Consider the following 12,341-nt stretch of genomic DNA (forward strand, 5'->3'; position numbering starts at 1 on the left):
TCTGTAACGTCCTAAAAATTAAGGCTTATTATTCAGGCTCCACTAATCCATACTCTCGGATTAATGATGAATGATTATGCCTAATCCATACTCTCGGACTAGGGACAATGACTATGTCTAATCCATGCTCCCGGATCAATGACATATACTAAGGTTTTATTCTCTGAGTATAATTCACTCGTACTCGTAAGAAAACACTACCCAATGTTCCTCATAATTAATTTAGGTTTACTCTTTATCCTAAATCAGCATATATAATCAGGTATGTTCTTTAATAAGTATCTCAGGCAACATCAAATAATTCGCACATAAACATATATTTAATACTTCAATTGATACTTGTATTAAAATCACGTTCATGAAAGGGACTATGAACTCACACATAAACTCTTCAACATATATTTAATATTTTAATTAATACTTGTATTAAAATCATGTTCATGAAAGGGACTATGCACCCACTTGAAAAGGTGGTGATTCCGAACTCAGACAATGTTTCGCTTCTTAAAAATAATTTCCTTCGACGAAACCTAGTATTATTACCACTAGAGTTTAGTCTATTATTTTGTCGAGACTAATTAATAGTCTAGCTATTATTACTATTATATAAGCGTTAAACAATACTTATATAACCCATAATAATAGCTCAAGTACTTATTATAAGTTCCTAATAACGTTACTATAATTAAACAAAAACTATATTAAACATAGCGTAGGCGTAGCTCACTTACAACAGGTTTTATAGAAAACCGGGCTTTGCTTGGAGCAGCATTCCCGAGCCGAAAATCTCTTCTTCTCGGAGCTGGCGAGCACTCCGGGGCTTCCGCCTCGTGCTAGGGAGGTTCCCTAGGCTTTTCATGGGGTTTTGGGGCTAGAGAGAGGTTCTAGAGAGAGAGTAAAAAGAAGAAAGAATGGGAAACGTGTGAAGAAAATGATGCTGGGAGAGGTTCTATTTATATGGTGAAAATGGCTGAACTTGGTGCCACATGTCACCATCTAGTGGAAAGACTTGGGGAGAAAGCAATGGCCAAGATTGTGCCACATCACACATTTTCACACAGCACACTTCCGACTTCTAAAATCCGTAACTTTCACATACGACCTCCGTTTTTTATGTTCTTTATATCCACGCGTAGATAAAAATAAGATCTACAACTTTCATTTTGACTCCGTCGGCAAATTCTCGACCGATCTTCAATTCAACAGTACGAGGAGATTATACTCTTAAATCTCCGCGTAAAATTAATAACTTCTACATACGGACTCTGTTTTCGTTTGTCTTTTTACCGTTGAGTTCCTATTAATGAGATCTTCAATTCTCATTTATGTCGCGTAGGCCAAAAACCGCTCAAACTAAAATTCGAGTTTCGGGTCGTGCACTGCTATGTCAAATCTTAGAAAATTCATAACTTCCTCATACGAACTCAGATTTGGGCGTTCTTTTTTTGTATGTTCTCGGTTTAACATATACTAAAACTTTTATTTGGATCGATAAGGATAAAAAGTCCTTTATCAAAAATCCACTATTTACGTCTCCCGGTGTCGTACCGGTTTTGCCGTAAAACTTCGACGAGCCATAACTTCTTCGTTATAACTCGGATTTCGGCGTTCTTTATATGTACGGAACCCTTGAGACATATTAAAAAACTTGGTTCAGATTATTTATTCTAAATAATCTTATGTCGAAAAGTCGTTTTCGACCCTTATTATCTCTAAATTGACTAGCTCGGATCTACGGGCGTTACACCCCGCCCGATATATATATATATATATATATATATATATATATATATATATATATATATATATATATATATATATATATATATATATATATATATATATATATATATATGCAAGAGTCACGCAAACAACTAGAATTCTAATCATAATAAACTATGGGACAACATTGGTTCTTTCGACCCGCCAAACACAGTGACGAAACTCACCTCAGTATAATTATCAGGCCCCGCCCGGTATACATACAAACACATAAACACATGCAAGACTCACAAAGATAATTAGCATACAATATAATCATCAGTCCCCGCCCAGTATATATATATATATATATATATATATATATATATATATATATATATATATATATATATATCAGATAGCATATATGCAAGAGTCACGCAGACAACTAGAATTCTAATCATAATAAACTATGGGCCAACATTGGTTCTTTCGACCCGCCAAACACAGTGAGGAAACTCACCTCAAGCTACTGAGTCTGTCAGATAAAATCTCGGTCTGCTAATCCGAAAAAATCTCCGCGCTAACACCATGAAATAACATCCAATTAATAAATAGATCTCAACCCATATTCAAGAACCTAAATTACTTGTCCAACATCCAAGGTAAAATACCATTTTACCATTTTCTTACTTGGCTCAAAACCATGGTCCAACCCATTTGCTCAAAAAGCCAAAATTCCTAAACGGCATCCTAAAACCCAATATGACCCAACTTCCTAAATGGTCCTAAAACCCATCATGGCCTAAATCCAAAAAGGGTCATAGCCTAGCAATGGCCAAAAGTCTGAAGTCCAATGGCCCAACAAGACCCAAACCCAAAAAGTCCAAAATATGGCCCAAACCCATGAAAGTCAACCGGAAGTCAAACTGCTGAGTACGCTTGGCATACTTAGACTTAAGCTCAACGTACTCCTTCCGGGTCCAGTGCGTAATGTATGAGCTGGGTATGCCTTGTGTACTCCACAGACGACCAACCCAACCCATTAAGCACTTAATTAGTTAAGCCATTAAGCCAAACTCGCAGATCTGATCCTAAATGGTGAGTTAACACATAAAGTTGGCAACTTTACTCCCGTACATGACTTAATGGGACCCAAAACTCAAAAAATATCCATATTAAGGATCCTAACACATGCATGGACCAATATAACTCATAAAGATTTCATTTTTATTGACAAGGGACCTCAAAGGTGCTAAGATTTAATATACATGGCTTCTGGAGTACACCATAATCTCAAATATGGCTTAAAGGACCCAAAAATACACAAATAACACCCTAAGTTGGATCTAAAATAAGGAACCATCCATTTGAGAGATTTTTACCTCAAATAGTTTGCAAAGATGAAGATGACTTTGGGTCTACAAGCTCATGCCACTCCCAAGCAACCTCCAAGTGTTCTTCTTCCTTCACTTCACCAAAAACACCACCAAAACTCACTTCCAAGCTCAAATCTCACAAATGGCCATTAGGGTTTTGATCTTAGGGTATAAAGAGATGTAGGATTTTCATAAGGAGTTCCAAAGGTGTCATAAGTTGTTTAAATAGGGAATAAACCCAAAAAAATAGGGTTTTCCTATGCATTATGTACGCCCTACGTACTCCCACGTACACCAGTGTACGTGGGTACATCCTTGATCTAACCAACGAGCTAGTACGCTCAACGTACTCATAGAGTACACCCTGCGTACTAAGCTAGGGACTAAAATGAGGGAAATTTACATTAAGGGTTAAAAAGGAACATACCAATTATCTCGAATGTTACAATTCTCTCTCACTTGAATCAGACTTCGTCCTTAAAGTCCGCTGCCACAAATAACTCCAGGTAATTCTCCCTCATCTCGTCCTTCGACCCGCATGTCCATTTTAAACCTTTGCGGTGTTGCCACTGTATTTTCACCAACTCAACAACCTTGTTCCTAAAGGTTTTTTCCTCCTATCAAGAATCGCCACCAGTCTCTCGACATAATTCAAGTGATCATCCAAGTAACCAATTCCATCAAAATCCCAAAAATATACAAAATACCCTTAATAGTCAAACTTGGTCAAATATGGTTAAACTTGGTCAGACATGGTCAAACTCCATAAATCCACTTAGTCAACCCAACCGAGTTAACTCAAAATTGGCAGTTCCATTCGAGTATGCGGGGAGTACTCCGGAGGTACGCTCAGCGTACGCAAGCCTTGCATTGAATGATTACGGGGGAGCCGACCGAGTACGTGGGGTGTACTCCCTTCTACACAGGGCATAACCTCGCAACTCCATTTTCCTTATTAAGTGCTTAATGGCTTCAACACTTAAGCTCCCACTTCAAATCCAAGGTCCAAAGGCATCTAGAGTCATAATGTTTCCAACTTTATGACTCTACACGTCCATAAAGTCCTTAACACAAGGTCTTAATCCATTAAGACCTTCTACAAGATGTATGGAGCTAAACTAGCTAAATGGGCCTCATTTTTATGGCTTAGAACCCTTCCTAGGGTCTAAAAGGACAAGCCAAAATGTCCAAAACCAATTATTCATAAAAATGGGACTTTTAAGACAAAAAGAACCATAAAAAGCTACCAAAATGAGATCTAAGAAAAGAAAGCATCAAGGTGAAGAATTTTTACCTTTTGGAGCTTCCCAAGAAGGTGATGATCTAAGATACACAAGCTTGCTTCAACTTCTAAGCTCCTTGATGTAACTCCTTCTATAAGCACACCATGAACACACTTTTAGCTCAAAATACACTCTTATAGGGTTAGGGTTTTCCAAAAACGACTCTAGGGCTTGGAGGCTGGAAAGGTGGGTGTAAATGAGCTATAAAGGTGCTTAAATATCCCTCAAACCCTAAAACTTAGGGTTTTCACTCGGACATTAGTACGCCCAGCGTACATATGTGTACCCCCAGCATACTAGGGTACGCCCTAGTATGCTTAGCGTACTCACATGTACGCTTAGTGTACTCCTTCCAAATCAAAATTATAAATTTTCCACTAGGGCTTCCTATGGCCACTTCTTTCCAATCGAAGGACCAAAAAATGACATAATTAAAACCAAGGGATGAATTTGAAAATACCTGAACCAGGGTGTTACACTGTTTTTCAAAAATCTTCAAAAGATTCAAAAAAAAAAGTTTGAATGGAAAGTAAAAAGGTAAGAAAAAACATTTGTAACATCTATCAATAAAATGATTCCAACAATATCTCAAAAACTATTGGTCTGAGAAAAGTAGTTTCCAAACAACATTTGGTTGAATATGATTTTTGGATAAATGTAAAGACCTTGACATTCTGCTTCTTTCCAAAATGATCTCCGAACAAGTCTTCTGAGATTCCAATTGATCAAAAGACCAAATCCAAGTCCAAAGCCCATTCCAAAGTCCCTAAGTCTAACTTGGAGCCTAAAAACTCAAAAACTTGCTGATTTTGCAGGAACTTTGTGCTTCGAAACAAGATACAATATTGTATATTGATAGTGCTTGTTCCATGCACATGACTGGGCAGAAATACATTTTTTGTGATCCAAAACTCGCTCCTAATATTAGTTATATGACATATGGCAACAATTCAGATTCAGAAATTCGAGGCTATGGCATCTTGAACAATGGCAATTTATTTGTCTCTAATGAGGAGTATATGGTTGATCTCAAGCATAACTTGATTAGTGTAGCTCAAATCACTAATGTAAAGAGTTGAATTTTGCAAAAATCATAGCTATGTTATGACAAAAGATCGGAAAGAATGTCTTATCAAATCTGATCGCATCAAAAACATTAATACATTAGACATCAACATGATCATCGGAAAGCCTCAACTCTGTCTTCTTTCAAAGGTCGTTCCTGACGTAAGTTAGTTATGGCATCGGAAGCTCACTCATTTCAACTTCTGATACATAAATGATCTTGTTTCTAGGAAAATGATCAGAGGTTTGCCACTCCTCAAATTCGAAAATGATCATCTTTCTACTACGTGTGAATATGGGAAGCAATCCAATAAAGCTCATCCTGTTATCCTTGAAAAGTCAATTTAAAAACCATTAGAACTTCTTCATATCAATCTTTGTGGGCCATCCACAGTAGAAAGTCTACATCACAAAAAGTATATTCTTGTGATTGTTGATGACTACACAAGGTTCACTTGGGTCTTCTTCCTTAGACTAAAATCTAAAACAACCTCTGAACTATTTAAATTCATTAAAGTAATTGAACTTCTCATCAAACTCTTTGTTAGGAAAATCCGAAGTGACAATGGCTCTAAATTCACCAATGTCACCATTGATAAATTCATCTCCAACAAAGGCATCAACCATAATTTCTCTGCTCCTTACACTCCTCAAAATAATGGTGTGGTTGAAAGAAGAAACTGAACTCTTGTTGAAGTTGCTCGATTAATGTCGAACTTTGCAAACCTTCCTCTTTATCTTTGGGCCGAAGACGTCTCTACTGCTTGCTTCACGCAAAATCAAAGCATCATCAATCGTCGTCTCAACATGACACCGTATGAAGCCATGAATGGTCGAAAGTCGAGTATCTCGTTCTTACACATTTTCGGTTGCAAATGCTTTATCAAAATTTACCGTGATCAACTCACAAAGTTTCAAACAAAATCCAATGAAGCAATCTTTCTGGGATACCTAGCCAAATCCAAAGCCTACAGAGTTCTGAATCATAGAACTCGTGTACTTGCAGAAAGCTTTGATGTCACTTTTAATGATAATTTTGTTCGGAATTCAGATCCAACTCATGTTATAACTCACATCATGGATACTGATGCTCCACCTCCTGGGTCTCTGAATCCCCAAATCATCCATGCAGCCAACTTTGAAAGCCTGTTCGGACCAATAGAAACTGCTTTTTACTCGAAATCTCGATCAAGACCGTCCTCATCAGTTGAAGCTCCGACTTCTCAAAATGTCTCTGCTCCAACACCCACCTTTCCTCCATTTGATTCCGATCCATTTCAACCTTATCAGATTGAGGTTTAGAATAGTCATCCAACCCTCGAATAAAATGTTGATGGATTTCAAGATGCAGCAGATCAATTCGTTGAATTTGATCCCATTCCAAATAACAACGAAGACGATGCCAACTTCTTTGACTTTTCGAATGATGATGACATTGAAATATTTGGTTCAGAAGTTCAGGGGGGGGGGGGGCATCATCCTTAAACTCAAATTGTTCAAGGGGAGCAACACAACCCCATTGTTGATATCGTACCATACGCTGCATAAGAACTTCCGAGATTGCACATCTGGACAAAGGATCAACCTCCAAATCAAGTCATTAAAAACCTCAACATTGGTGTTCAAACTAGCTCTGCTACCAACATTCAAAATGAGTGTCACTTCTTGGCATTCATATCAACGGTTAGCCCAAAATCCATCAAGGAATCTTTAGAACATGTTGATTGGATTACAACCATGCAAGAAGAGTTAGCATAATTTGACAGAAATCAAGTGTGGACTCTTTTCCCTCCTCTTCGGGATCACCCTATTGGTGGCACAAGATGGTTCTTCCGAAACAAACTTGATGACGCTAGAGTTATAATCAGAAACAAAGTGATATTGGTGGCCAAAGGATATACTCAAATCAAAGGACTCGACTACGATGAGACTTTTGCTCATGTTGCTCGTCTTGAAGTCATCATTCGAATCTTTCTTGCTTATGCAGCTCACAATGGCTTTAAGGTTTACCAAATGGACATTAAAAGTGCCTTTCTCAACGATGAACTAGATACCGAAGTGTATCTTCAACAACCCCCTGGTTTTGTAAATCTTTCATATCCAAACTATTGTTACAAACTTCAAAAAGTTGTTTATGGACTCAACCATGCTCCACGCACCTGGTACGAGAATCTTACTGATTTTCTGAAGCATTCCAGTTTTCAAAGAGGAATTATTGATCCTACCTTATTCCGAAGATCAAATTGAAACCATCTCATGTTAGTCCAAATATATTTTCACGACATCATATTTGGATATCACGGATTCAATTATGGTTGTTGATTTCGCAAAGTTAATGGTTAGTTGATTCCAAATGAGCATGAATCGTGAATTAAGTTTCTTCCTCATACTTCAAGTCAAGGAGACCAAGAGAGGAATCTTTACTCATCAAGAGAAATACATTTCCGAACTTCTGAAAAAGTATTCAATGGACACGTGTGCCTGTGCAAAGGTTCCAATGGGTTTCGAACACAAGATCTTCTCAGACCCATCAGGTGTTGCTGTTGATCAGAAGAAGTATATAGGAATGATTGGATTGTTACTCTACCTTACTACAAGTCGTCCGAACATCATGTCCTCCACATGCTTGTTTTCTATATTACAGGTTAACCGAATATGTCTCATATTCTGGCTGTCAAGCATATTTTTCGATATCTCAAAGGGACAAAGAGCCTCGTAATTTGCTATCTGGCAAATGAAAGTTTCCTTCTTCAGGCATATTCCGACTCAAATTATGGAGGTCTTCAAATGGATAGAAAGAGCACTTCTAGAGGTTGTGAATTTTTGGGTGGAAGATTGATTAGCTGTTCATCCGAGAAATAGAAATGTATTGTTGTCTCAACAGCCGAAGCAACATACATCACCACTACAAGCTGCACTTCGCAAGTTCTTTGGATGAAATCTCAGCTTCTGGAATATGGTTATTGATTTCAATAGATTCCAATCTATTATGACTCTCAAAGTGCAATTGTGATTTCTCACAATCCATTCCAACACTCAATGACAAAGCAAATTGATATTCAGTACCATTTCATTAAAGGTCATGTTTTAAAAGGAAATATCGAACACATTTTTGTTCCATCTGATGATGAAATTGCTAATGTCTTTACTAATGCATTAGACGAAACCAAATTTAATGGATTTCTGAACAAAATGGGAATGATGATGCTTGATCCATAATTCTTCCAAGATGATTGTACTCTCTAATGGAAAAATTTTAAAGCAAAATAATTCCAAAGTCAATTTTGTTTATCCTCATAATCGTTTTCTCTCGGAAAATATAGGATCATCATATGTATCTTTTTGTCAAACCTATTCTTCTAGTTTGTAAGTTGTTCAGCTTTCCTCATCACTTGAAGTTCTGGCCGATATAGTTATATCAGAGTGCTTGCAATCTTTCCATATTGAAGTTTGTCAAAATATCATGTGTTATGGAGTTCATCTCGGAATTCAAATCCGAAACGGTAATGTGAGTTCATCTTTTATCTTTTTGCGAGCTCTGTTTCTTGAATTCTCGTAATCTCAAATCTTTTGAAACTGGTCCTCTAAGATCTTCATCCATTTTTACCTTTGATATTTAGTTTGAGACTGTGCCATCTTGAACTCTATATTACGTATTAATGATGTGTTCATGTTCTTTCTAAAGTATCTTATGACATCTCATCTCGGAATCCGATTATTCCGAGATCCTCAACAATAAAAGAATTTCATGGTTATCATTAAAGTTTTTATTCTGAAAAGTTCTTCATTTATATATTAACGGTAATTGTTCTTCATGATTATCCTTTTAATTCTCAATAAACATGCTTTGGCACAAGTTCCAATAAAGCGCATTACAAAATCAGAACTGAAACAATGGTTTTCTCTTTTGGAACACACAAACGTCCCATCTTTTGTGTGTTACAGTTGTTTAGGAAGGCATTTTCGGCAATGCATTTAATGCATCCCATTTTGTGTTTAGGTTTCATCATTACTTTCCTCAACTCGACCCGAAATATCCAACCTATAAAAGGATTTTGAATCCTAACTTTTCCCACTTTTCACTTTTTCTATCGTCTTCCTAGAACCTTTCTCTATGTACTATGTTCTTCGAGATCTCAAACATTCATCAATGGTCTCCTCTTAAGCATTTTCCAAAACCTCCAAGAAGAAATCTTCTAAGCGATCTGCCTCATCTTCCTCAACTGAGTTCAAACTCAAAGAAACCACTTATCTCTTTCGCTTGATCCTATGGATTACGGAGAATCCATTCAAGTAATGATCGAGTTCATCTCCAAACATCCTATCACAGTTCCTCACACAAAAATCCCAAACCCTAGCCTTCCACTTCGCATTCTTCACAAATCTTTTGAAAGGATCAAGATTGAAAACGATGTACTGGAAGTGAAGATCATCGATGATAAATTTGTTCCTGTTCACAAAAGTATTTTCCTTAAGGCAATCGATATTCCAGAAAACCCCAAGGGTTTCATGTTTAGGAACCCACAACTGAAGAGTTTCACACGTTTCTCAATCAAATCGGGTATAAAGGAGAATTCAAGGCCAAGGAATTTAAGAAATCTGTAGTTCCTGGGCTATGGACCATTTTGATGTATTTCATCCTCCATGGATTGCCGAAAAGCATGGAGGCACAAACACCATGAGCAAGGGTTGGTTGTACATTGTGTACAACATCTTCTCCGGAAGAAACAACATTGTTGATCTGACCGAGGTGCTCTGGCGGGACTTTCGGAAGTTTGCCATCAAGAGGAAGCCGAACGAGATCTCAAGTTCGAGATTTTGGGCTTTGACTCTGCAACAACGTTATTTTCGGATACATGAATCCATTCCTCTCAATTATGACATTAAAGAGGTATATTTCTCATTCAAAGGCATTAAAACTTATAGGTTACTGAACCAATCCTCCTTCAGTCCTATCATGCGATAGCCAATTCATATGTTAGAAACTATTCCATCCGACTCACCATATCTCAAATATCATCTTGAGTCTTCAGTTGTGTACAACCCAACACAATCTACCCCAGTCTCGGATGATCAACCCTCGGGTGTGAACAAACCAATTTCTATTGGTGGTCATAAGAAGAAAATGGAAAAACGAAAGACCTCTCCCTCAAAAGTCTAAGCTAAAAAGAGAACCAAAGCCAGTGGATCCTCTAAACAGGATTCACATATTAGCATTCGGTCTGACTCTAGATCACTACCTACCCCTCCCATCCACTCTTTTGAAGTACCCTTCAGAGTTTCAATATCACATGTACACACTCACGGGAAGTCTGCACATAATTTACCCCCATCTTCCTAAAAAGATGGTGTTGGTAATGAAAATAGTCCCTTGAAGCCCCCTAGGACACACCCACGAGTCTTTTCAAAAATCCCATTCGATTATACACAAGCACAATCAACGGTTGCTGCCTTTGATTCTAATATTTCCGAAGCCGAAGCAGTCCCTCCTACTTCGAAAGCCTCAACCGGTCTGATACCTGCGTCAGGTAAAAGACGATCGGGTAATTTTGAAAAAGACTGGTCTGATCTTGTTGACAGGGCTCATTCTATACATTCGGATTTATCAAGACCGCAAGTAGAGTATACACTTATCTCTATGCGTCAAAGAGCCATTCGAAGTCATCTTCCATTCACTTTTTCATCCGATGAAGAGACTGATCATGTGTTCCATCCTTCCGAAGAATCTTAGCAAACCGATACATGAGATGTTCCCGATCCTACAATTGTTTTGGATGATCCTCCTCCGATGTTCATAAGCAAAGAAACTCCCTAGCCTCCTACCGACAAGGATCTCTCGGATGATGTAATGTTCGAAGATGACAACACATCAGTTGGTGCTATTCCGATCTTTATATCCTTCAACATGTTACAAAATCCCTCCTCCTCCAAACCAACTTATGATTTTGGTCTTTTCTCCTCCTCCGAGGAATCCAACTAAGAAGAATAAATAGATATTGAAGCCAACAAGCAATCCTCTCCTGGTATCTTGGAAAGAAATCAAGGAAACGAGAATCAAACCAAGCCTGTTGATAATCCCAAGCCTTTCGAACCTCAAGATGATGTTAATGATGTTGATGATGATAAGAAGTTTGGGAGTTCTACCTCGGATACAGGATCTTCGGATGAAAACATTGCAGATCCTTTTGTCTTGTTAGAACTCTAAGACAATGTTGCATCTGTTGTCTCCAAAGTTGACTCCCTCGAAAAAAAAAAGTCACAAACCTTGATTCTAAGGTTGATCAGAAGGTTTCAAGTCTCGATTCCAAGCTAGAGCTCATTCTTAAATATCTTTCCAAGATCAAATATGCTGCCCTTTCGAACCAGATCGAGCCAATCAACTCGACCAACTCATTTCCCTCCGGTTCAAGCACACTCTTGAAGAAGTTGAACAGAAGTATAACGATAACCTCGATCATCACATCTCCATCACCACCATTATGCTCAAGACTCATGACGACATGATTAACTCTACCAATGAACTCATCAACCAGACTCATGTTCGTTATGAGAAACAAATTCAGCAACTAGAAAAGGAGATTCAGAAAAAGGATGCCATGAATATGATCATGCAAGAGGTTCTCATCAAGCTAATCCGTGCCACTTGGAATGTTTTTGATGTTCCAAACAACAATAATTATGAGATGCTCATAATTATTTATGAAACATTTTCTCATCTTAAAGCTCAAGCTCCTATAGGCGAAGCTTATGATGCTCTCTCCAAACAAATCAACATGAGCTTTAAAAGAGTGTTTTTGAACGATTGAGTGAACTTCAAAGTGAAGCCAGAATTGCATTGGATGCAGGGGCTTCAATTGCAAGAGGGGAGATGGAGTTAGTCAATGAGAAAGACGGACTCAATGGAAACCTATTT

The 12,341-nt window shown here is 37.8% G+C and overlaps 1 protein-coding gene across 1 annotated transcript; it reads left to right on the top strand.

Annotated features, from left to right (window-relative positions):
• Positions 1 to 7,787: 7,787 nt before the first annotated feature.
• On the top strand, positions 7,788 to 8,647 carry LOC145098288 (uncharacterized). The gene is made up of 2 exons (XM_079035932.1): positions 7,788 to 8,072; positions 8,405 to 8,647. Exons 1-2 carry the CDS (start codon positions 7,788 to 7,790, stop codon positions 8,645 to 8,647), a joined length of 528 nt encoding a protein of 175 aa, XP_078892058.1.
• Positions 8,648 to 12,341: the final 3,694 nt, after the last annotated feature.

This window comes from Lactuca serriola, chromosome 4 (assembly GCF_051521515.1).
Source record: "Lactuca serriola cultivar US96UC23 chromosome 4, Lser_US96UC23_V15, whole genome shotgun sequence".
NCBI classification, from domain to species: domain Eukaryota; kingdom Viridiplantae; phylum Streptophyta; class Magnoliopsida; order Asterales; family Asteraceae; genus Lactuca; species Lactuca serriola.

What these genes read in the sequence shown, in the direction of transcription:
- LOC145098288 (XM_079035932.1), top strand. Translation starts at nt 7,788, where the DNA reads ATGAATCGTGAATTAAGTTTCTTCCTCATACTTCAAGTCAAGGAGACC. An exon ending in GCTTGTTTTCTATATTACAG is followed by an intron (nt 8,073 to 8,404) that starts GTTAACCGAATA and finishes TGATTTCAATAG; the next exon opens with ATTCCAATCTATTATGACTC.